This window comes from Corvus kubaryi, unplaced genomic scaffold (genome assembly GCF_017639235.1).
Source record: "Corvus kubaryi isolate FWS band 111438036 unplaced genomic scaffold, C.kubaryi_AGA036_p1.0 65460, whole genome shotgun sequence".
Lineage (NCBI taxonomy): Eukaryota > Metazoa > Chordata > Aves > Passeriformes > Corvidae > Corvus > Corvus kubaryi.
Genome location: NW_024582018.1, coordinates 1 through 24888, shown reverse-complemented (window position 1 = coordinate 24888; position 24888 = coordinate 1). Strand labels below are relative to the sequence as shown.

The window sequence follows — 24888 nt, the reverse complement described above, 5'->3', positions numbered from 1 at the left end:
AACCCCTAATCCTCCAGCTTGTATTGATACTTTTTTGAGAGCTCTTATGCCATAGTCAAAATTTCAGCACTTTGTTCCCACCCCCTCACCCTGTAGAACAGAAAGACACATTCCTCTAAACAACCACTGCCACATAATGCACCTGGCCTCTTTCCACACTTCTATTTAAAAGCTCTCAGGGAATGCAAATGCTCTCAGCTCTCATTTTTCAAAATTACACACTTTATTATTCCAAGCTATCAAGAATCCTTTATTTCAGCCCTCACAGCCCTCACACCTCCACCTTGCTCTCACTTAGTGAAACACTTGCCCAGCAAGATCAGTATTTTTGTCTCTGGCACTCCCCAATTTCCTAAATTCTGCTTTCAGTAATGTGTTCTAGTGCAGTTAAAAAAGCATCCTGCCCTTTAATAAAGGAAAGAAAACTACTCATCCCAATTTCTTGTTGTTACTGTTGAGCTTCCCAACATTACTTTTCATGCTACCCATACTTTTTGGTTTGGTCAAGGAGACCTCTAGCTCACTGAAGTAAAAGAGAAGCAGCAAAGCAGAACTATTGACTGCAAAATGCTATAAAAGGGCTTCCTGTAAATGTTTGCCTGTCCCTAGCATACACTGGTATTTTGGAACTGATATTTCCAGAGGTAAAATACCTCCTTCCTTCTTCTTTTGCCTGTTTCTGTTTCAGGAAACTCATGCTGACGTGAAGCATGTTTTCTCCCATCTGCTGCCACTACTGAATAAATGAAAAATGACAGAATTATACTTCCAGTAGCTTTGAAAGTTAACAACCTTACGCCCATTGCCATATGGCTTCTCCAAACAATTTTTCCTGATGAATATCAGCTACTAGGACCAGGCTTATTTCATTTGCCTTCACACTGTGAATGAGTTAAAACTAACTGCAAGGATACAATTCAAGAAAGCTTAGAAGAACAGCAGCTCATTTTGCCTCCTTCTCTGAACAGACATAAAGGCAAGATAATGTGTTAATTATCATTCATTATTTAGCAACAGAAGCCTTCTGTTTGTCAACTGCATGCTGCTACCAAAGCCAAACATTCCAAAAAATGCTTGATTTCTTTTAGCCTTAATCTTAATTTTTTTGCATTTTTAATTTTGCAGCTTTCCTTTCTAATGAAGGACTATATCTTTATCCTCATTTTGCAGAAAGGGATTTTGGAGGCAAAAAAGAGGAAGAGCACTTTAAAAAAAAGAGAATATGATAAAAAATTTATACTTATATAACAACCAAGCACAAAAGACCAGATTTTAATCTCAATTACAGAATAGCTACACCTGTAACTGGTCCAGCTGTCCTAGAAAATATCCCTGTAACTCCAGCAAAAAACAATCTCTACAGTACAAATAACACCAAATAAAATTAAAAGCATTACCCAAGGTAACAGAAAATGCAAATATAGTAGAAATTTATTTAGCAAGAAATGCATTAAATGGCTTAGAAGTGGTTGTTTTTTAATCCCCCTGCAGCTCTCAGTAAGTAATCCCAGCATGACCCAGGGCACCAGTGCAGCCCATTTTCTTCAGCAGAGCTAAAAGCCTGGGTCATGGCCTGGTTTGGGCCAACAACTGACCCCATCAATTAACAGTCTAATATCACAGTCCACTATTCCGCAGTCTTATTTTCCTGTGTTTTATTAAAAGGGGTCCAAAGTTCTCCTCTTTTTGTTTGACTTTAGGCATGGTGGTTAAAGACAAGGGGCTCGGAAACAGCACAGACTAACTAGGGGGTAGTTAGACAGACAAACTATCCCTAATTAACTAACTAGGGATACTAACAGCCCTCCTGGACTGCCATTTCTAACACTAATCTTTTTATTTCTGTCAAAAGGGCTGTTGCTCATTATCATAATTGGAATTTCCAGAAGATGAGAGGAGAGGAGGCTAATCCATATCAATGTACTGCACCTCAAAATGTAAACCATGCAGTGCAGATGCCTCATTAATGCCTTGCAGCAGCTCAGCTTGTACAACCTCTACTCACATTGCTCATAGCGGACTTATGAGCAGCCTTGAAATTGTGGGACCCATGGATGCCACTCAGTTCCTGGGGCTGGATGGATTTACCCTGACTACACACTGAAAATTTCCACTGGAGAGAAATCTGTGCAGACCAGGTTTCATCAGCTCCACCCTCAACACTCAAAGAGTCCCAGCACCTCCATGATCCACAGTTTAGATCAGCCTCTGAGTAAGGGCTTCTCCAGCATCAGGAGGGTCTGCACACACACCCACCCACCCACACACCTACACAGAGCTTGCTAGTATGGTATATGGCATTCTACCTTCTAGTTTCTAGAAGTGAAAAATCATCAAAAAAACATTTTGGGGAGAAAACAAAAGGTACTTCATATAAAATGCTAGGAGATCAAGGGCAAAAATAGGAGGCCGTTATATGAACAGTCCAATATACTGTATCAGTTTAACCTATGGCTTTATTATGACAGAAAGTAGTGATTGTAATGACAACACCTAAGCAAGCAATGAAAACTTTCTAGCAAAGCTTTACTCTTTGCCATTACTGAATATAAAAAAATAAATCTTGGTATTGCCTCTAATACTGAAATGCAATTAAAATATGTTTTTTAACATAGAGTGTTCTAACTCAGGGGGATCGTGTGTAAGAAAACAAAATGACCTGGTGTCATTATTTGAAAATTAATAAGTATTTCCTGTGGTTCCTAAGTAAACTTGTCAAAAGTAAACTGACTGCAGACTCAGGTAGACTTTCAGGTGATAGTGCTGCCACTGATTTATGAGTGTGAGTATCAGCAGTGGGGTGGCAGACTTAGCAGAACTCCAACACAGAAATGAGCAGATACAAAAGTACTTATTTTTAAGATCACGTTTGGGTTGGACTGAGTCTTAGACAAAGAGGGCCCTTTGTCTATGAACTTGTCCTATGAATGTATGCTTTGTATGTGAAAACACTGTTTACTGATTCAAGGAGAAAGTCAATACAATGAAGTAGAAGGTAAAAGCAACCTCCTTGCTATTTCCTTTTTGGCACTGGCCATGAATACACTGCAATGCAGTTAATCAGCTCTTACATAATGGGATCCTGGAGGACAAGGACAATGAGAATAATCATGTGGGAACATTTGGTATGGGAACATTTACCTGCAGTTTTTACATTTTTTGGTAGGAAATTAATCTGTGATTCTTTGATTCAACAGTGTGAAAGAACTCCCCCCAAACACTGCCTAACACTTAGACTTAAATACCTGCGTGCGGAGCGTAAGGCTACAATAAAAATAATTGATTGGAATAGGACAGTAGCTAGAGATATGCTTTTAACCCACTCTCCATATGGACCAGGAATGCTGGTGTGTCCCATGGAATGTCTGGACATGCTAGAGGAAGTCTTCAAAATATGGAAGGCCACCAATGGCCTGCTTGAGATGTTTTTATTTTACCTGTTGTCCTGAGATGAACTGTTGCTTTGTCATGACAGGTCCCTTTAGAACATCACCTGCCCCCTTGTTCTGATTATTGGAACAGTAATGATCATCAGCAATAGTGATTTGCTCATTTTCTTCAGCTTCCAGCTGGCTCTGGTTGAAACGCAATGAACCTTTCAGGATATCCTTGATCTATTGTTGAATAGGAGGGGAAAAGACGTAAGTTAAAAATTGGGAGGAATTCTACATTTTCTAAAGCTCTGCAGACTGCTTTAATACACCATTTCCCCAAACTATTTGCTTTCAAAAGATAGGAAGCAAGTCAATAGTCATACCTATACTGGTTAAAGATATAAATAACAGTGGAGTGTGGTTTTATTAGAGTCTGGAAAACAACTATCCAGGAAATCAAAAGAGAATAAAACTGTTAAGATTATTGCCTGCCTCATTATAGGTTTAACATATGTCACATTGTTCCTCATAAAATGTATTTTGAGGGAGCAGAGGGCAGTATAATCAGAGCTACAGATGCTCAGCAGCATTCTCATTTTATGTATGTAGTATTTTTCCTTTAATTCAATGACGCTCAAGTGTTGTCACAATGAAATAATGGGGACACAGGTGTAGTTCTTGTCTAGCAAGTACATTTTGCATTAAGAAAAATGATAGCATGGCTTAAGTCCAGCACTTGGTGCTGCACTTCTTCAGTTTTGATTTGAGGCCTCCAAAACTTCCACAGGAGCAAATACTGTGCAAGTCGTTTGAACTCTTCATAGCTGAGTTTTATCGTTACAAATAAAGTACACTACAAGGTTTGATGCACTAATAAAACAGCTACAAGAGGACAAAACAGCAGTATACAAAAAGAATAAAATAGGAGAAAACAAGAGAAAGGATTAATAGCTCTGAAGGGCACAAGAAGGTTAAGCTAAGCAATAGTAATACCTGCTTCAAACCAGCCAAAGAAACCAGAATTTCATCTTCTTTTTCCAAGCGTTCTTGCAAAATGACTTCCTGAATATTTCCTGTAACATCAAAAGAAAAGAAAGGTAAAGAGAGAAACATCCTAAATAAACTCTAATGTGCTGTTACTTACCACTGACTGATGCTTTCAAAACAGACTTCTGTTTGAGCTGCAAACACAATTCCATATCCAAACCCAGAGACTGAGAACCTTATTAGCTGCAGAGGTGAGGCCAGCCTGAGCCTGGCACTGCTGTCAGGAAGCCTCCAGCAATGCTCTGCTCCTGCAGGACTTGTTGCCCCTGTGTACCAAGGGACTCAGGCTACTACTGGCCCCTGGAAGACCACACCAGCCTCTGTGTTACGTACAGTTTTGAACTTGAAAATGCTTTGGAAAGCATTCAAAAACAGACAAATCTGCTGCATCTCACAGAAAGGTTTAGGTAGAAACACAGCAATCTTCATTTTGGTCCCATGGCCACTGCAGATGCTAGAATACTCTTTATAGAAGGACTATAAAAAGTTTCATTCCCTTTCCAATCTCTTTTTTTAGGTAAAAGACCCAGGGCTGAACAAAATTTTGACAGAAGGAGCAGTGCAGTAGCAACACTTAAGGAGACTCTTGCCTTCCATACCCACACAGTGTGGTCTGTCAAGGATGTATTTCACTACCCCAGCATAGAGTGTTTGCAGGAAGACACCCCCAGGCAGCGCTACAGTCCAACACAGCCCAGAGAAACTACAACTCCAACAAGCCTGCAGACTCTTTAAACTATGTCAGATCATTCTCTAGCTTCCTCACTCCTACTTTCCTCCTCTTTAAGAAAACAGCAAAGATTACTAGTGACAGATTGGCAGAATGAGATGGTATCTGTCAACTGGAAATGTCAGGATACTCCTTTGTGTCCCCCCTGTCTTACATACACAGACTGAGCCCAAATCCCCCAGTGACACTCATTGGGGAAGAATGCTTTGCTGCTCATGAGTATCTGTATCCCAGGTACTTCACAATTAGAGCTTTGTACCATTAATCCACACCTGCATTGCATTTGTTTGTTTTTAAAAATGTCCTGCATGTTCAGGCCTCAAATCAGTGAAAAGCCAGAACTGCTGTAACAGATCATCCTGACACTGATGAATATGATGACACTGCCAACTCTGACACAATATGAAGTTTCAAGTACAAGCACTGAGTAATTTGGTATGAGTTTTGTGTTTACAGAATAAATAGCAAAATAATGAGATGTGGGAGACAGGACAAGAAGAAAGATTAGAAGTGGAGAGGTAGATTTAAAACCTGTGTATAAACACAAGTTTGAAATTGAGTTGGGGCCAGAAATCAGTAATGAATATAAAGGAAGAATGGGAAGGGCAAAGCGGAGAAAGGATCCATGCCTAAGTACTAGATGAACCACTAAAAAGCAATCTGAAACGTAGAAGGAATGAAAGAGGCTAGAGCCATGAAAAGCAATAGCTGACAGAAGTCAAGGTGATGTGATCAAGGTCAAGAACATCAGTGAAGGTACTCAGCTTTGCATAAGCAGCCTACGTGAACAAGCAGATCTATGCCCACGTTATTTACTATACTACAGAGGCAATGTCCTGCAGCAATGTACAGTTCTCAAATTGTTGTACAACTGAACAATGTCTAACAGAAATTTTACATGAGAAAGACACTGCATTATGACAGCTGGAAATAAAAAACCCGCAGATCTTTCCGCAAATATGTAGCATCTTGAATTGAGACAACCCATAATGGATTCAACATTTTACTTGCTTTTTTACTTTACATCTAAATTGTCTAGTCTCTCAACTTGCTAAGTAAAATATATTAATATTTATTTATAAAAGAATAACTTACATTCTCTTTTCCACTGTTTAACAAAGAATGCATGATTTCCTTCTTTTAAAAGTTCAGAATTTGAAACATCAGAAGTCCAAAGTCTTCATAGGCAGGACAGCCATGCTTGACCACAGCCTGAATCACTGAATTCAACTGTCTTTTCCATTTCTCAGCATTAGAAAGAAAAGTATTCCATAGTGTTTGATCCCCACATAAATTAAACCATATATTAAAAAACTAAGGTATGCATACAGACTAAGCAGATGGACCAAGAAAATAATTCAAAACAAACCTTCAACATGCTGAAGACTAAATGAAGGAAATCTAAAAAATTGGGACAAGAGCAAAACAAAAGCTGAAAGGTATTCCATATGATGTGGAAATACTCCACTATTGTTACTGTTCTTTAGAGATGATTTTTAAGTCAATGTTTTAAAAAAGTGGAAAAGAATCTATCATCACTGCAAAACCCAGCTATAACCATGTTTGAAGAGCCAGTACACTGAGAAATTTCTAAAAACTTATGAATGGAATATGATAGCTACCCAGCAGTAAAAATTAATAGAAATGTTTGTATAATCACATATTTACTTTAGCAAGATTAATGCCAGATTTTAATAGCAGTTTTAGAGGAAAAGACATTAGGAGCAAGAAGGGAGGAAATACAGCCAGTAAGCAGCAACTGAAACATAAAGGCATAAATTGGGTTGTCCTTCCCTAGTGCAATGAAACAGAAGGAAGGTGGAATTCCTTGTGGAATTGGCACTGAATCCTTTTCTTAAATATGTCCTTGAACTGCATACGTTTTCTAATCTGCTGCCCTCATCCCTTTTGAGTGAAAAGTTTTTAAACTTTCAAATACATGGAAACCAAATTTACCAGTGCTCATTCTTCTTGCCTGGCTAATGAGTAGAGAAGAATTAAAAAAGTAATCCTTAGATGAGAGAAGCATACAGGCAATGTGATTTTGCATGAGTGCCTCCTTGATCACATCCTTCTGCTGGGACCACCCTTTGAAATCCATGTGGACTAGAAGGAGAGGTGGGAAGAAGAGGAGGGATGGCAAGAAACTTGGTATGTGCCCCGGAGCTCCTCTCCTGTGAACAGCTATGCCAGGGCGCAGCATCCTCCTGGGGTGGGACTCTCATCCAAGCCTTTTCCCACTGCTGGGGGGACCTCATAGGGCAGTCAGTTGCTGAGATGAAGAGGGAAACTAAGCTCTCATGTGCAGAGAAAAGCTTCTTATTTTACGTTTCTGTATCTCAAAAGATACCCTTGCAACTAGAAATACTTTAAAAGATACTATTTCAAGAGTGCTAGGATGTGAGGTATGCCCAGCCACTGCCCTGGAGGGACGTCTGCTGAGATAAGGAGATTGACCAATCTCCCAGCAGGACTCCCTGGAAAGGCAACCACTTCTCTGGTCACGGCGAGGAAAGGCAGACCCACAATCCTTTGGGAGACACTGTGCAGATCATTCTGTAACCCACTGGTCTGTCCCAGATCCTTTGTAATCCATTGGTCCCTTGCTGATCCCCTGTATCCCTATAAAAGCAAGCTCAACGGGCCCCTGTGGGGCTCAGAGAGGGTTCTCGTCCCTGGCTCCCCCCTTCACTGGAGGGGACCAACAATAAAGCTACCTCTGTGCGGAACCAGCCACACGAACCTCTCGTCTCTCTCTGGTCTGGCCTGGAGGCTGCCCTGCAGAGCTGAGCTGGAATCACGAGCTGACAATCACTAAAGAGCTGACAGCTTCTGCAAGGGCCCTCCTGCCAGCAGCTGAGGGAAGACACCGGGCCTCGGGAAGGCAATTCCTTTCGGGACCATCTCCCCGCACCGGTCACCTCTTCCTGGGTCACATCCTCGGACCCCCATCACCAGCTGTAATACTAGAAAGCATATGTGATATGATATTGCTCAGCTGAAGGACTTTTACTTTAAGCTGAGATGTATAATTTAATTATTCTTCCTTCACAGGAGATGTTACTGTACTTTGAGAGAAGTGATTCATGTATATGAATGAATTGGCCACATACTGGTTTTTTTTCCTCATCTGCTGCTCTGTATCAGTACCTCACAGATTTTTTTTCTTTTAATAAAAAAATAACTATCTTTAAAAACCCCTGCAGATGTCAATTTGGAAGTGAAAACACCTTCCTACCTTTAAAAAAACCCCACTGATACAATGAATCAAACAAACCAATTATGTGATTTCTATATCATTCAAAAATGAGTCCAGTTTGATTCTACGCCATAAATATCCATCTATTGGGATAGCTGTTGTTATTCAAAAGTTATCAAAATCCTATGGTACATAGAAAACTAAGGTTAAGGTCAAATATTCCTGACTGCTTTGTTTGTTTTTTTTTTCCCTTTCTTTCAAGATTTCATTTAGCTGATGCCAAATGTTTTCTGCAGAAAAAGACAATATTTCTTTATTCAGTGAAGTTCTTAATAGAGGAAAATAATAAGTGAAGTTTGCATCTTCTCACCTGGTGATCAGAGCACTGCTGTGAGATGTATAAGATACCAGACAGCCATTACAAGACTCTGGATTTGTTTCAAAATAGTGCTAACAAATGTCTGACTATCACAAAATGAACTGTCATACCCTGACTGATCCTGACTAAGCCTCAGAAGTACCGGAGCTGTAGAACCAGTTGTTCTCTTCAGAAGTCAGCAACATCATCCATTTTGATGGATGCCCTCAAACCAGATTCAGAACTAAAAGGATGCCTTTTATGTAATGGACTAGAATTAATTTTGGGTACTTATTCTGAAATGAGCAGACTCGTTTAAATTTGATAGGTACTAGATCAGTAAATCAATAATTAGTTCCTGAGTGAGACCGTGAACAGCTGCCTTGATATACTTTAAATCCAACTACAACTACAGAGCAGGAACATGCAAATGATTGCATTCATGTTCTTCTTTTCTACAAAATACGGAGAAATACTGTAGCAGGTAGTGATTTTGTTAGCAACAGCTGAAACAACTAAAAATTATGATGAAGTATCTTTTTTATTTCTTGTTCTTACAGTTACAGCAAATTGTGAATCACTTTACATGCAAAGTCACTGCAGAAGTAATTTCTTAAAAAATCAAGATTTCTGTTTCCTTCCCCTAAATTAATTGCTAAATTTTAAACTGAAGTCATGCTATCACCCTCTCTAGAGCGACGAAAGAGGGAAAACATCCACAGCAGCTTCTAGCAGGAAAATTAGAGAAAGCTTATGCTCTCTGAAGATTGAAATACTCTATACTGCATCATGGTGTGAGCAGTCACTGCTGAGTTCCCAGGCCAGGGAAAGGGGCTATTCAAAGTTTTTCTCTCTGAATGCGGAAAAGCTGTTAGGCTTGGCATAATTATTTTAGAGGCTTATTAAATAAAGTAACTTTTGCTGAAAATTTTGCTCGCATTCAATACAGATTTTGCAAGAAACCCACCCAGAGCTGCACTAAATGAATGGGAAAACTTGTCTGCTGTAGACAAGGTCCCCTCAGGCATCTCTTCATGCCCATTCATCCAGAAGACAGATCTGCACCTCTTCCCTTCCACTGAGGAGGTGGGAGACAAACACCCTGCCAGATGAAGGCACAAACCAAGACTTGACAGAAAATCAGATGGATGCAGTGAAAACTGAACACAGGAATAACTTTAACGCCCTCGTTCTCTGAGGTTCTTTGTTTTCTCCCGCACTGCTGCCTTTGTGCAGCGCATCTCTCTCCTAATGATTTCTATTTTAAGCTGGTCTCTGTGGGGCCTTTCCAGGAAGATGACTCCTGATGAGAGGAGCCAGCTCAAAATAGCTGCAAGCTTTATTAGGAATGCTGCTTTTCTACTACTAGCTCCTGATCAATGACGTGTGAACAAGCAACAGTGCCAGAGTCACGTTAAATTGACTTTTTCACCCTTGCTTTTCACTACTGAGAAGGGAGCTCAAACTCAGAATGCAAAAGTACCTTCTCACTTGCACCACAGGCAGGAGGAAGGAGAGAACTAAAAGTATTACTACACCTCCTCATTTTTCCAAAAGAGGAAAGCCAAAAATTCCCAGTGCTCCCATACATGTCAAGGCACAGCCAACTCTCTGTACTCATACTCCAGTACTTTTGTATGGTTGTCTTCATGAAATCAGGGTTTACAGAAAATGTTTCCAACATTCCCTGCACAATATACCAGTGATAGCAAGACTGCCCTTTCAAGAACATTAGGGGGCTGGAAGGACAGACTGGGACTTTAGCTTCTGATAATCAGTCTTTCTCTCTTTTCACAACAAATACTGCTTTCCTACCTGTACTAGGTCTGACTGAGCAGGAAAATGAACTCTAGACCTCAACACTGCTTTGTGGCCTTTCTAGAAAAACTATGCTGTATGACATAGTGATATTGCTGTTTAATAATGCAGCTCAGGATGTTTCCAACTACTGCATTCTGTCCAGCGTTAAAAATGTGAATGACAGGAGTTAAATTCCCTTCTAAAACAATAGTGTTTATGATTTATGCGTTGATGAAGGCAACACTGCTAAGTAGCCTAACTTTCATTTACCTATCTCACTGTGAACATCAACATTTATAGGAACAATTACACATTATATTAAAAGCATCACATAGCAACATTTGAGTCTTAAAGAACTCAAAGATCCTAAAAACCCAAAGTACGAAATTATCTGTGAAACACAGTATTCTTTAAAACATTTCTTTGAATATAAATGACGTATTTATACAGTGTTGAATATGAGTGATGTATGTATACTTCTGATTCATGTGTTGTATGGAGCAACAACACTATCAATATTTAAAGTGTGGTAATGTTCATGACATCAGAGAAATATGTAGTAAAAAGTTACCAATCATCAGCTCATAGCAAGGCACAGAATTGCAGATGTACAAAGAAGGAGATTGGTAGGGTCATGAAGCCATTTTGTCCATCCCTTGCCCAAAGACACGATCAACTCTTAGCTGTGAACTCTAATTTACACATGGTAAGCAGATTATGCTTAACATATACCTTACATCTGTATATTTATGGAAAGAATGGGGAAACGAACAATTTAGTCATACAACAATTTAGCTTCTGCTAAGGTTTTATTCTCTTAAAGCTGGAACTGGAAGAGAAACCACTGCCTAAGAGATGCTGGAAAGGAAAAGATGGATTGTCAGTGTACTTTAGTATGAGGGAGACGCTCACCGAGCAGCAGGAAGAAAGCAATGGGAATTCACTGAAAGTTGCAAGGAAAGCTGTTCATCAGGTAATGAGGAGCTGTGTAAGCTTCATTATTTTAATCTCCTTTTCACTCAGACTACTGGGATGAAAGCATCTGTGGGTGCCTACCACAGCTGGACTTTCAGGACAGGCACGGCTGTTTTAGAAACAAAGTAGGCTCTGAGTTGAACCAGTTGTTTTTGACCTTAAGAGCTACCCTTAAGAGACAAAAAGGTGGTTAAAATTCATGGGGCATGAAGAATTACACTTTTATTCTTCATATATATATATATATATATATATATATATATATCTGTAAAATGACCAGAAGTGACAGTCTGAAAGTAAGTCTGTATACTTAGTACACAACAAATATTTGTTGTATAGACTTATGCTATACAACAAATATTTGTTTCCCAGTAAACATTCCTACATTTAATTTAATAAATTTGCTAATGTCCTTTCTTTATAGGCTGTTTTTACAGGTTATCTTACATCATTATTCCTAACCAAATACAGCAATTCCCTTAGACTCATGGGCCTGTGTTTGATGTGGCCTTTTTTACTGATAGCATTTCTAATCGCACTGGATTTATAAACCACGGATTATTTTATTTATGTCCCAAGCATAAGCGAACTCATTTAATGCATTTACTTCCTCAACAAATGCTGAAGTATTTCATTTCAGCACAGGGCAGAAAAATAATTTCCATTTCCTTTTATCCTTACAAAAATGTCATAACCTTTCATCTCATCACATGACTCATAAAACAAGAATTCAGTACTACCTTGCATACATTTAACAAGCACTGTGTCCAGACCTATATAGGTCAGTATGTCAGTCCCTAAATATTGAGCATTAAATCAACTTTCTCCTCTCCTTTCCCCACTGTAAATTATCCTTATAATACAATGCATCCTTATAACAACTGCACTGACTGTTAAAAGAGGAATGAAATCAGTCTAATTAAACCTTTAATTTCACACAACTAAAATTATACTAGCAACTATATCCTTCAAGTTTTTATTTCTTTGTTTTTATATTTTTTCTTCCTTGCTCATGGTGCTTGCAATAATCACAGTGAGAAGGTGGCTTTGAAACATTTTTAATAAGTCTTCCAAATAATATTTGTCTGGGAGATGTCAGGAAGTGCTAGTGGATCTTACAAAGTGCCAACACTGCTTGATGTTTGTGGCACGGACATGTCCTGTGGTCCCATCCAAAGAACTCTCAAAAGATTGGCTCTCATTTTTTTTGTTACCATGATGCCATAACTTCTGGGCATTTTGTAAATACATACAGTTTTTACAGGCTACCTATGAAAGCTGAGAGCTGATATGCCATTCCAATGGCAGGAAGCTGGTGGTGTTTAGAAGAATGGGAGATGAAAACTTCACTTCTCCACATCCCTTCCACAATCCTCGATGGAGGGGCAGAGATGTACTGGAATACTGGTGAAGGACATAGCGACGTATTACAGATAGCAGGAGTGAAATTGGAAAATGCACCATAAGGAAAAGCCAACAGCCCTGTATGGGTAGCTCAGAGAAGGATTTGTTGGCTTTGGCTTAGTGAAGCCATGATGCTTAAGCATGAACTTATTAGATGTGGGTCAGAGCTAAGAGGTCTTTGTGATGTTACCTCCAAGACAAGAAGTGATTTAAAAACCTGGATATTGAACAACATATTTCTGAGACTCACCTGAATCTCCCTCTGGCAGCTGGTTCAAGTTAAGCAGTAACAGTATGAAGGTGGAGTTAATAAAACCAGGCAGACTTATGTTTCCTCTGTATAATTGGGTACCTTTGCACATATTTCTAGGGTTTTGTGCAGAACCCTGTGAGCTAACCCTTTGCAGAGCTGGTATGAATCCTCAGGGCTTATTAGCTGAGGCTCTATGCAGCAAGAAAGCAGCTAAATTGCTTCTGAATCTCAGCTAGCTGGGGAAGCAACCTTCTGCTTATAGTGCTGCCCTTAAGCAAAAGCAAGTGTGGAATGACCTTAGTTTCTCTACTTTTATAATCTGATAAATTGCCCATCAAAAAAAAAATAGTTTCTATATAAAGATCTCCATATGCAAGTTAATACTGAACCAATGTTCCTTTAAATTGCCCCTCATGAAAAGGACTTCCTGTGCTACATGTGTAATTATTTGGTAAACTTTCCCACACTTGGAGGTCTGGAACTATGTCTCTGTTGGAAAAAAATGGTAGGTTCTTCTGTCTCAGATAACAGTGATGGATTGGTTCCTGTCCCATATAAAGAGACAACACTTTGAAATTGAGCACTTTTTGCTTTGGAAAAAAACAGGCAAGTTAATAAAGAACCTCCACAATCTCTCATATTGGTACTTGCCTATGGAGGGCTGATACTTCTCCAGGGCTTTAATTTACTTTTTGTTAAGAATCTGCACTTTAATTGTGGCCTAGTGCAGACATGGTTCAAACCCTAAAGATACTGGAATAGCAGATGGTGTCAGACGACAGTGTCATTAGCTGGTGTCACCTGAACTGCCATTTAACACTGCTTGGTTGGCTTGAGCCTGGGACGTAACAAAGCTTTGCTCTTTGAGACCCTCCAGACTGACATCGTGTTGAACCAACACCTCAAACTCAGTCCCATGTCCAAAGTGAAGGACAAGAGAGGAATCTTCCAGGAGATACTATAAGACTCTGAGTGCTGTTTGTGTGCAAGACAAATTTTTCATGATCTATTATAAGACATCAGACAGATGTCACATTTACCAGTTACCAGGAGAAATCTTTCTCTGAATGCACTTGCTAGCTTGATGCTTTTATTTTCATATAGTGAAAGAAAGGAGGAAACAATCAAAATTCTTCAAAAAAGAAGTAACATTATGACAGATAATAATATTGTAATACTTAAATGGTGTATTATGGCTTTCTGAATCATTGAGCCTTGAGGAATTTACATGCACTAACAGTAGAGTATCTCCCAAAAGAAAAATGCTAAAGAACATGACCATATTTCTGAAATCACCAGTGACACATATTATTTCCTGAAAAAGGCCAGTGTTTGTGAGAAAGTAACATCAGGAAAATGTATTTGTGATGATGCTGGAGCAGTGATAGCTATGGCAACTATACTTTTTCACTATTAGCTGAGTAATATTCTGCATTTATTTTGTGAACAAAGCCACATGACAGGTTTACAAGTTTGGATGTATCTTCATTGCAGTAATGGAAAAACTGAACACAGAATTTTTTTCTTTTTTTGAAAGCTATGACAAGCTTGTGAAAACAGGTGGGAATAGCAGTAAAACCTGCTTCCCTGTATTTCCATTTTACATATCTAAATTTCAACATTTGTCCTTGAAGGCATTAAAAGGAATTTCCCCTTAGCAGTACTCCAGTGGTTAAGGGAGAGAGGGAAGAAAATAAAGCTCTTTCTAATACACAGCCCTAAGACGGAGACAAAGATCAGAGAATGACTTTTCTCCATTTCAATAATGAAACCCTATTTCTAATTTCTACCCATAGCACTAAGTAGCAATATTTCAGAATCATCATTCATTCCCATGGTAACATGCCTTGATATTACAAGCAGTTAATTATGTCGTTGCCATGTTGTAGACTGTGGGGTTTATTTACAGAAGGAGATAAACATTTAATGAAAGCATCTCTGAATATATGAACAATATAAAAACTGCCATTCTATCCCTCATATTCAAAACAGATAGATAATTTCATGGTTATTTTGATAATTTGTCAGCTACAACACATCATCTCTGTCATGAAGTAACTGCACCTGACTGTCATCTGGATCCTCCTTGTAAGGGAAAGAACCTTGAGAAAAGACAGCCAAAAAATCCTCAACTGTCTCACTATAAACCACAAGCAGAATATTCTGTAATTGTTTGACATTGTGATAATTTTGTGGCAAATGATCACTGGATATGCATTTTTATAAGCCTAAATTAATATTGTTTTGCTATAAAGTGACCTGCAAATGCAATGCATCATACAGGAAAAAGAATATTCGTTGAGTAATAATGTCTGAAAAGAAAGGTTTACAACATCAGTCTAAAAAAAAGGGAGGTTTTTAAGAATAAGCAGCTTAAATTTTATCAAATTTAAAAGGCAGGCCTGACTGCTTGACTGACATATTCATAATTCATAAAAATGTTGGCTGTTTGCTGAAAGAATTAGTTCTGTAAGGTGCCTCAACTCTTATATTCCTGCATGTTTTTATCAACAATTTAGACAACTATTAAATGTATGATAGTTATGTCTGCACTTAGAAGAGTAGAAGAAAACAGAGAACATCACAGAGTTACCTGAATTATTCATCTAAAAAGCCAAACAGCAAGAAGTGAATTTTAATATTGTCAAATGCAAGGAACACATGCGGAAATAAACATTTCCTGATTTTACCCACAGGATAAATGCCTCTGTTTAGAAAGCTGTGATTCACCAAATTTTAAAGGTCATAACATATTATCACTTCAAACTATCACTGTATCAAAGAGCACTATGTGATGCTGCATTAAAAATATTTAAAAAGAGCAATGCCACATGAGAGTAGAAAGATGACCTTCCCTGTGCTAAGTAACCACTTTGCTGAGCCCAGTGCTGGAACAGCACATCCTGATATGATTAACCCACTGGAAAAGACCTATGAAAATCCTGAAGAATTCAAAGGAAGACCACAAAAGTGATCAGGTCTAAAAAGTAATGCACATAAAATGAAACATAGTGTTCTACTTAGCAAACACAGTGTTGAGAGATTATCACTGCATGTAGGTAAGTTAAATGAGGATTTTCAACTTTGCTATTAAAAATGCTACATGAACCAAAAGCTGGGTGATGAAGTCAGAAAAATTCAGCCACAGAGGAAGAAGTAATATCCTTGAAGTTAAGTGTTCTGGCAGTTTACAAGAGGAGTGATATAACTCATCTGCTCTGCAGTTTCTGAAACAAAGCAATTTTTATGGGTAAACAGATACCTGGGGGAGAATCAGATCAGGTGCTGTAGCAGCCCCTGCTAACTTTTCCCTTCAGAAATGACCAGATATGCCCTTGAGTTTTATTTTGCTGCCCTTCTCTGAAGCCCTGAGTAGTGTATGGACACTGGAGATAACCCTCTGGGGGTGCTCTGTGGTGCTGCAGAGAATCCATTTTCTTGCACAGCCTGCTGGCATGTGCTACATGGATGGACAGATTTCAGGTCAGATGGGATTTTGCACATCAGCAAGAATCCTGGTGGGTTTTTTTCCTGCCTTCATGTGGATCATCTGCCGCCTGATTTGGGGATACCTAAACTCATCAGTTTGCTACAAGTGCAGAGGCTGTGAAGGTTGGTGGTGTCTCTGTCTCTCTTGTGCTCTGTTTATCATTCCTAACTGTTAATCTCTATAGGATATAAACACATTAGTGTAAGACGAATTTACAAAGTTAATAGTCCATGATGGTGACAAGAAATGCAGTAATATTGCGAAGAAGTACAGGGAGTAGACATGGAAGAGACTAGGCTGGCAGGCTCTGAGAGCTTTGCAGGGGTGCCCCAATGCACCCAGCACAGCCCGCAGCCAAAGCTGTCTAATGGATGGCTTTCCCTGTCCTGTGAGGGTAACAAACCACTCCACAATGCTCCTGGGAGACTACTGGCCCTCCATGTTTTTGTTTCCAATATATTAGGGAAAAAGAATTTAACACCTGGATATGATCACAGATCTTATGCTTTCAGTTCATGAATCCAGTGCTGAAAGGCAGACTGCTTCAAGGAGCTTTGGGTTTATTCTGATCTCTGGTGCAGCTATAGTTGGTGAAATATTTATGCTTGGAACTGATACCCTTACTAAACAGTCCTCATCTTCTTTCCCAGAGGAAAGAAACTTCAGCTTTTCTTCTTGACACAGCAATCTTTTCCCCATCATTTCAGTAGCTAATAATTTATCCCCTTGCTTGTTTCTAATCTCATCATCAGTCATGCGCCTTCACAAAAGCAACACAATACATCAGACTAAAGCTTTTGGGGTTAGAGGTTTAGACTTGGCTTTTCAAGGCTGTGATTCCCAACTTTCAAGCAATACAATATTTATAGCTTTTCCTAGGCTTGTAACAGTGGCTAGCAAAACACCCACATAAAAGAAAATAAAAATACAATATGGCTTTTGCATCTGAACCTTCTGACCTGGCAAACTTAGATATCACATGCTTAGTTCTACCCACTGAAATATTCAGCTTTAATTTGTTTTGCTCAGATATTGCAGACCATAAATAAATCTTAAAATTATTGCAGTTTTGCCCTGATTTCCCATCAATGGGGCTTTTTCACATAACTAAATATACTAATGTTTAGAGTTCAGTTCAACACAGTTTAAAAATACCACTTTTATCAAAACCTGGTTAAACATATTTACACTTGATCTGAGTGAAGCTTTTTGTTTACCTTCTCTGATTTGTCTTGGCAATATGTAAGCAGAATTTTAGACTGGAGTATTTGCTGATTCTATTCCCTATATACTGACTTTTATCTTACTATATTCCTTCTGGTCTGAGACAAATACTAAAAACTAGCCAGCCTATAGTAACACATTTTAACATATTGAAGGTGATCATAGATTATGAAGATGTTACATTTAATGGAAGTATATGAATCTTATACAGCTATTGCTGCACACATCAAGTATTACTGTGGGACTGTTGAACTGCAAATGGACTCCAAAACAGTAAGTTCACATGGTTTGAGCTCCAGCAAGTCTCTTACAATACAAGAAATTAAAGGCATCTGTGCTAAAATGCTTCTTTTTAGTATCATCAGCGGCTATCCTACTCCCAAGTTTAAAAGTACGACAGAATAAAGATACAGTGGCTGGCAGCATCCAATAGAACAACTGAGGACATCAATTCAATCTTCATCATGGCTTATAATATAATATGCACTGTACTACATAAATATTGTTTTAGTTCTAATACAAGCATTGAAAGAGCCTTTGCAAAGACTTACAGGTTAATACAAGGTACTGCACTTACCAAGATGCGTGTTCATCATCTTTGCACAGTATTTGCACATGGCTTCCAAATCATTTAGCTGTCCTTGTAGGAATGAAATCTGGGCCTCTAATTCCTCCTCCTACAATTAAGAGATTATTAGCATTAAAACCCCCAAAATTTCTATCATGCAGAGTAAAAGTAGTAAGTTAAACCTTGACATGCTTAGACCTCTTTTAACTTTTTCTATTCCTTTGTTCTTGGAAAATTCTGTCATTTCATGGAAATAGGGTTTGGTTTTAATAGTTCAGTGTTTATTAGTACTACGCTTTTTCCTTTAAAAGAGTTAAATAAAAATCTGTCTATATTGACCTCAGAAAGGTTAATGATTCAGAATTCTTTTATAGACTAGCTACCTGGTTTTGCTTGTGCAAACACAGTACCACAGTAATGACTGAACAAACTCAACAAATGAGAAAAATTCTAATTTCTGCCAGAGTAATTTCCTCAGTTATTCATTTGAAACCTTTTTTTTTTTTTTTTTAATTTCAAGACATATATTTCATGAGACCTAGTACTACATCTCAAGATGCATTACTGCCATATATTTTGGCACACTTATTTTTGTAACACATCATCCTCTATCTGTATTTAATCCCTACACTTCTATGCACAGCCAACTTCATTTTCAGACACCATCTTAAATAATATTTAGGTGAAAACTATTTTTAACACACATACTACAAAGCGATTACTCTAAATTAACAAGGTATGTTTTAAAAATATGTTACAGTGTGGATACTGTAACACGCGTATCAAACAAGGAGGGCCATGGAAAAGAGATACATATGGACTAATTCTTGCTAGATGTTTCAGAGATGTTTATTTCCCCAGCTGCATGGCCGGAGCTCTGCCAAGGAACTGCTCAATCCTGGGACCCGAGGGTCCTTGCCCACGCAGGGGAACACAAAACAACCAATGGGGAACGAGGCTGACCAGGGCCAGGGAAACCCTGTGTCTCCCCCCCAGGGCCCCTCTCCCAGGACCACATGGCAGGGGGGAAGGGACCCCGACAAAAATATGTATCAAGTGTAGTTTAAAATAGGAATTAAAGTAAAATTGATTTTAAGGCCCAGGAGAAGCATTAGTATCCAGGTACATGCCCTGCCTAAGCAATGGGAACTACCTCAGCTAAGAATTCCTCTTTGAATGCCTTTGTTTGCTGGTTTACAAATCCATCCAGTCTTGACTTTGAAGAACATACTGCAGAGAAAGGTCACCATTCCTTTGGAAAAATTCCTTCAAAACTAAGTCACAAACAGTATTAAGCAAGTTTTTGTTTAAGTATGCAATTGAATTGAAGATACTCAGAGAAAGCCAAAGTAACTTTTTAGCCTTTTCTTAGGAGCTTTGAAGTTCTATCACAGTCTTGTTTGACGGACATCACTGAGCATTAGAGTGTGAATTACTTCTCAAATGAAAAAAAGCCAAAACTGATCAGCAAGAATAAACAGAATGAATCAGTCTTGATTTAAAGGTACACGTGATCTTAATCTCCATCAGAAACCAAGTCAGAGACAAGTAAAGGAAACTTCACACTAATTTATCATATATCCAAAAGCAATTGATGAATAAAAAGCAACGTAACTGTAGCACTTGCAAGATATAGCAGTATCACTTTTTGCCTACATGCTTTTCCCTTAATAGATATGAAACATTTTTCCTTGCTATTTTTTTATGTTACATACTCTCACATTTTTCTCCTTATACTTTGACCACTTAGACCTCAAAGGGATTGATTTTATTTGCCAATTTAGAGTTGGTAGGTGACTTCATTCAAAGTCTGGAGTTCTGTCACAGCCTATACAAGCATATCTGCATTGACATTTCTATTCAAGTGATGTTCCTGCAGAGGACCTTTTTCTAGTACAAACAACTATTGACTGCAAGAAATAATCTACCATAAATTTTAAACTGCCACTGGCACTACAAGCGCAGCTGTAAGATAGGGAAATGTGACAATATTTGAGTATTCTACTATAAAATAACACAATCAAATTCTAAAATCATTAGCCAGTAATTGAACCTCAGTTTATCTCCTACATGTGAATATGAAAATTTAACTTATTGTAACAAATATTTCCAGCTCTCCCAGACTATTTTTTTTCTTACTCATAGGTGAGAACCACAGCAAATTGATCTTAAAATGCTTTTGGACAGCTGAGTCCACTCAAACAGAGTCTGAAACCGACCTTTTCAATTATACAACAGTACCTCTTCTTTTGGCAAGTGAGAGCAGTGATGATTAAAATACATCCCCCATTCTTTCCACTCACTGGAATCCAGCGTGGGGAGCAGCAGTGTTCAGCAGACCCAGCAGGCACAAAAGAGGGAGCTGTGGTCAGGGAATCACAGACAGTGCAAGAGGTCTCCTTTCCAAGTGGGAAATCTTGCACAAGGCTGAATGAACTCCCAGTGAGTCCCTGCCTTACCTGGCACCCGTGGGAAGGGCACCAAGGAGTGCTGGCAGTGGGATGTGCAAAGAGGCAAGACAGTTAACTTGGCACTTGGCACACAAGAGACCCAGGGCTTTTTGCACAATTAGACAACACCCAAACGGTGATGACTTGATACAGGGCATAACCCCTGCCTCTGCTGTCACCAGCAGTGCTGTGACAACCTCTGTGCAGACTCTTGAGAGTGACCTTCCTGCGGGGGGGTTTGCTCTGTTTTAGTTCCCCAGCAGCAGGTGAGGAGTTGTAAGAAGAGGCAGGTGTGTTTTATTGCATTGGGGTGACTGACAAGTGATAGACAAGATCTTTCCAGGCAAAAAACTTCATGCAATAGACAGGAAAAGTGCAACTGAGGCAAAAAGACAGTGGGAAGAAGACATGCACTTCTCAGAGGGAGGGAACAGTAATCTTGTGACTTCTGGCAGCAGAAGGATTGCCCATTGGTGCAGGGCCCAGGCAGCAGAGGGGAAGAACAACTTCCCTCAGAGGAAGAATTTAGGTTGGACATTGTATCAAAGCACCACTAAGGGAAAATCACCACCACCACTGTGGCTGGTGACTCTTCCAGCCTGACTTGTCAACTAGGGAGGTTTCTTGCTTGTATGGAGCCTTAGTTTATGGTGTTGCAAAAGACTGTTTGGGGTCACCTAATGTTCTGACTTTTTTCCTGCTTATTCATGCGTACACCAGAGACAGGGTCATGTGAAACCATTTTAGTTGAAAAGCGATTTTAGGGCTCTTGAGCAAGGGTGAAGGGGACAGGAACCCTGGTAGTGTTTCTCTTCAATCCTATGGCAAAAGGGAAAAGCCTGGAGAGCAGCAGGTGCACGAGGAGACCACATATGGTTAGATACTTGGTGGTATTAGCTGGGCTTCAACTATTTTACTTGTGGCACCCATTTTGATGAGGAGAGACAACTTAGAGAACACGTCTGCTTGGCAAAGACGGGGAAGAAATCTTTGTGAACAGACTTGCTAACCTAGGGGGGGAGGACTTTGCCACAGAACAGGGACCTAACCCAGAAATACAGGAGGAATCAGTACATACAGACAAGGTAGGCAGAAGATCCACTTGGCTGAGTAAGGAGCTTCTTAATGAACTAAAATGGGAAAAGCACATATGGAGGTGGAAATGGTGGAAATGGAGAGCACCTGTGTGGAAACAATGACAGGAAACAAAGGAGAGGCATACAATCATTGTTTGGGCACACGAACAAGACTAGGAAGGACAAAACCCATCTGGAGCAAAAATTAATGGGGGACATTAAGGGGTTACAAGAAAGAATTTTACAAGTACGCAGAGCAGCAAAAGGAGATTCAAGGAAAATGTAGGTCTGTTGCTTACTAAGGGAGATAAGACAATGACAGATGACACAGAAAAGGCTGCAGCACTTGAATCCATACTTGCATCTCACTTTTTAGGCCAACTCTGTTCCCAGACCCCTGCATATACTGTTTGAGAAGGAGAGAAAGGGCTATGGAGGGGGGAGGAACATAAGTTAGTGAACACCTGAAGAAGCAGTGTGCATTCAAATACACGGGACCACATGGGACATACTTTTGGCTGCTGAAAAAACCGACAGGGTGATTGCAACACCACTGGCTACCACCTGTGAAAAATCACTGCTGTTACAGAACATCCTTGATGACTGCAGAAAGGTTAATTTTACACACATACTAAAGAAGAGTGAGGAGGAGTATCTAAGGAACTATACAATGGTTGGCCTCACCTTAGTCCTTGGAAAAATCGTGGAGCATGTCCTCTTGGAATCAATTTCCAACATGTAAAGGACAAGACAATAATCAAGAAAAGTCAACAAGGATTTACCAAGAGCAAATCATGCTTGACCAACCTGGTTGCCCACTATGATGAAATAACTGGCCATGCAGATGAAGGGAAGGAAGTGAATGCAATGGATTTTTGCTTTAGTTATGCTTTTGACACGTATTTTCAAAAGCACTGTCACTTATAATATGATGAAGCACGGGCTGAATGAAAGGACTGTAGGCAGGCTGGATCGTTCAGAATCCCAAGCTTAAAGAACAGAGTCAATAGCTCGATGTTTGGAAATGAGCACAGTAACAAACAGACTGCTATGAAGACACTGCTCAGTATCTTCATCAACAGGCTGGATAAGGAGACAGAATGTACACTGAGTAGATTTTCAGATGATTCAAAATTGGGAGGTGTGGCTGCTGTGCTGACTGGTGGAACTTCAACTCACAAACACCATGTGACACATGAAGCCTAGGCAAGAGAAGCCTTTTCGAGGTTTCTGTTTTAGAAATTTCCATAAGTGCAAAATTCTGCACCTGAGAAGAAAAATCCCAACGCACCAGTGCAGACAGGGACAGAACCTTTTGTTTCAGATCTGCTGAAAAGGATATAGAAGCTATAGTGGCTGTTGAGCTGTTTATTATAAAGTTCTCTTCTCAAGACTAATGTAAACAGTTGCGCTGGGCTACATTATGAGCAATGTGGTCAGCAGATCCAGGAAAGTCATTACACCCCTCTCTACTCAGTGCTTGTGAGTCCTCGCATTTAACAACGCTTTGGGCCTGCAGTTTAAGGAAAATGAGAAACTGGAGAGGGCCCAGGGTAGGGCTGCTATGAAGGCTCCAGGTCTGGAGGAGAGGCTGAAGGAGCAGTGCTTGTTTATTTTGGTGAGAGGAGCTCAAGGGGAATCTACTGGGAGCCTGCAACTACACGAAGTGACAAAGATTATGTAATCAAACTCTTTACAGATGTTATGAAAGGCACTATGGCCCAAAACTGGGTCAAAACATTTGAACCTTGGAAGATTCAAATTGGTCATTAGGAAAATATTCTTCATTAGAAGAGCAGTGCAGGACTGGAAGAGGTTACTTACAGAAGAGGTAGTTTCTATTCAAAGTCACTGACCTGAGCCGATGCTAGTGATTGTCTTATTCCAAGTAGCAACTTAAGCAGAAGTCTCTTTTGTACAGTTCTAAGACTAATCTTTTCACAGTACCTTTCTAAGATTGCTCTGTACATGTAAGCAGCCAAATCACAAAGCCCCTCAGGAAAAAGTATATTTTTTTCAGTATTTTAACATCAAATTTTTTAGCAGTATTAGATGAAACAACTGATTGATAGCCAGCATAGTGCAGATGCTCTCAGTGCAGTATACACTGCACTTTTCTCTAAGCGCAAACTTTTCATTGTGTTAACAAAATGAGCAGCCTGGATATCATTCTTATTTTATGTACCCATAGCAGTGTTGATTTGGTCTCTTATGCATGAACAGAGACTTATAAATTCTTCAAACATGCCAAATGTAAGTCAGGAGAAATCCAGTATGGCCTGGACCAACCTTTCAGCTGAAACTGCCCTTTCAGCTGATCTGACATGCACAGCACCAGAAACACACGAACAACTATTCCAACTCATTCAACCAAAATACAAAATCAGTGTCAATTTACCAATCAACATGTTCTATAAAGCTCAATATTTTCTAATATTGGGACCTGCATTATGAGGAAGAGAAGCAAATCAAGCAGCAAATCAAACTAAGGAATCACTGCATCAGATAAGGGAGACCAAGATCTGCAAAATTACATATGCAATCTTGCAGAAAAACAACTTAATACTTTCTGAAAATTCAGTCCCAGGGTTTAAAAAAAACTATTACACACCTTCAACACTGTGGATGATGTAGAGACTTACAGATAACCATTAACATCTAGAACTGAACAGGAGAATGAAAAGGAAGTCGTTTATTTGTGATGCTACATTGATTTACATTTCACTAACAATATAAAGCAGGCTGGGATTTATGTGCCCGGTCAAAGCAAGATTCTATTTGAATGCCTTCATATACACATCTCTAACTATTTTCCTGGTTTGGGCAAGACTGAATCTGCAAAAACTTGACTTACATTTTTGTTTCTCATATTTGTCTTTCTTCTTATCCACACAGAGAACTTTGCTTACATTGTTACATTTCCTTTTTTTCTTTTGCCAT

General features: G+C 39.3%; 1 protein-coding gene across 1 annotated transcript in view; it reads right to left on the bottom strand.

Moving 5' to 3' along the window:
- LOC121673492 (TBC1 domain family member 5-like) overlaps positions 1 to 24878 on the bottom strand; it is a 31155-nt gene extending 6277 nt beyond the window's left edge. The window contains exons 1-4 of the mRNA XM_042046827.1: positions 22633 to 24878; positions 18432 to 18531; positions 4368 to 4447; positions 3438 to 3614 (exon numbers count right to left, since the gene is read on the bottom strand). Of these exons, the coding sequence (XP_041902761.1) occupies positions 3438 to 3614; positions 4368 to 4447; positions 18432 to 18531; positions 22633 to 22686 (411 nt within the window). The 5' untranslated portion in view covers positions 22687 to 24878. The remainder of the gene's footprint in view (positions 1 to 3437; positions 3615 to 4367; positions 4448 to 18431; positions 18532 to 22632) is intronic.
- Positions 24879 to 24888: the final 10 nt, after the last annotated feature.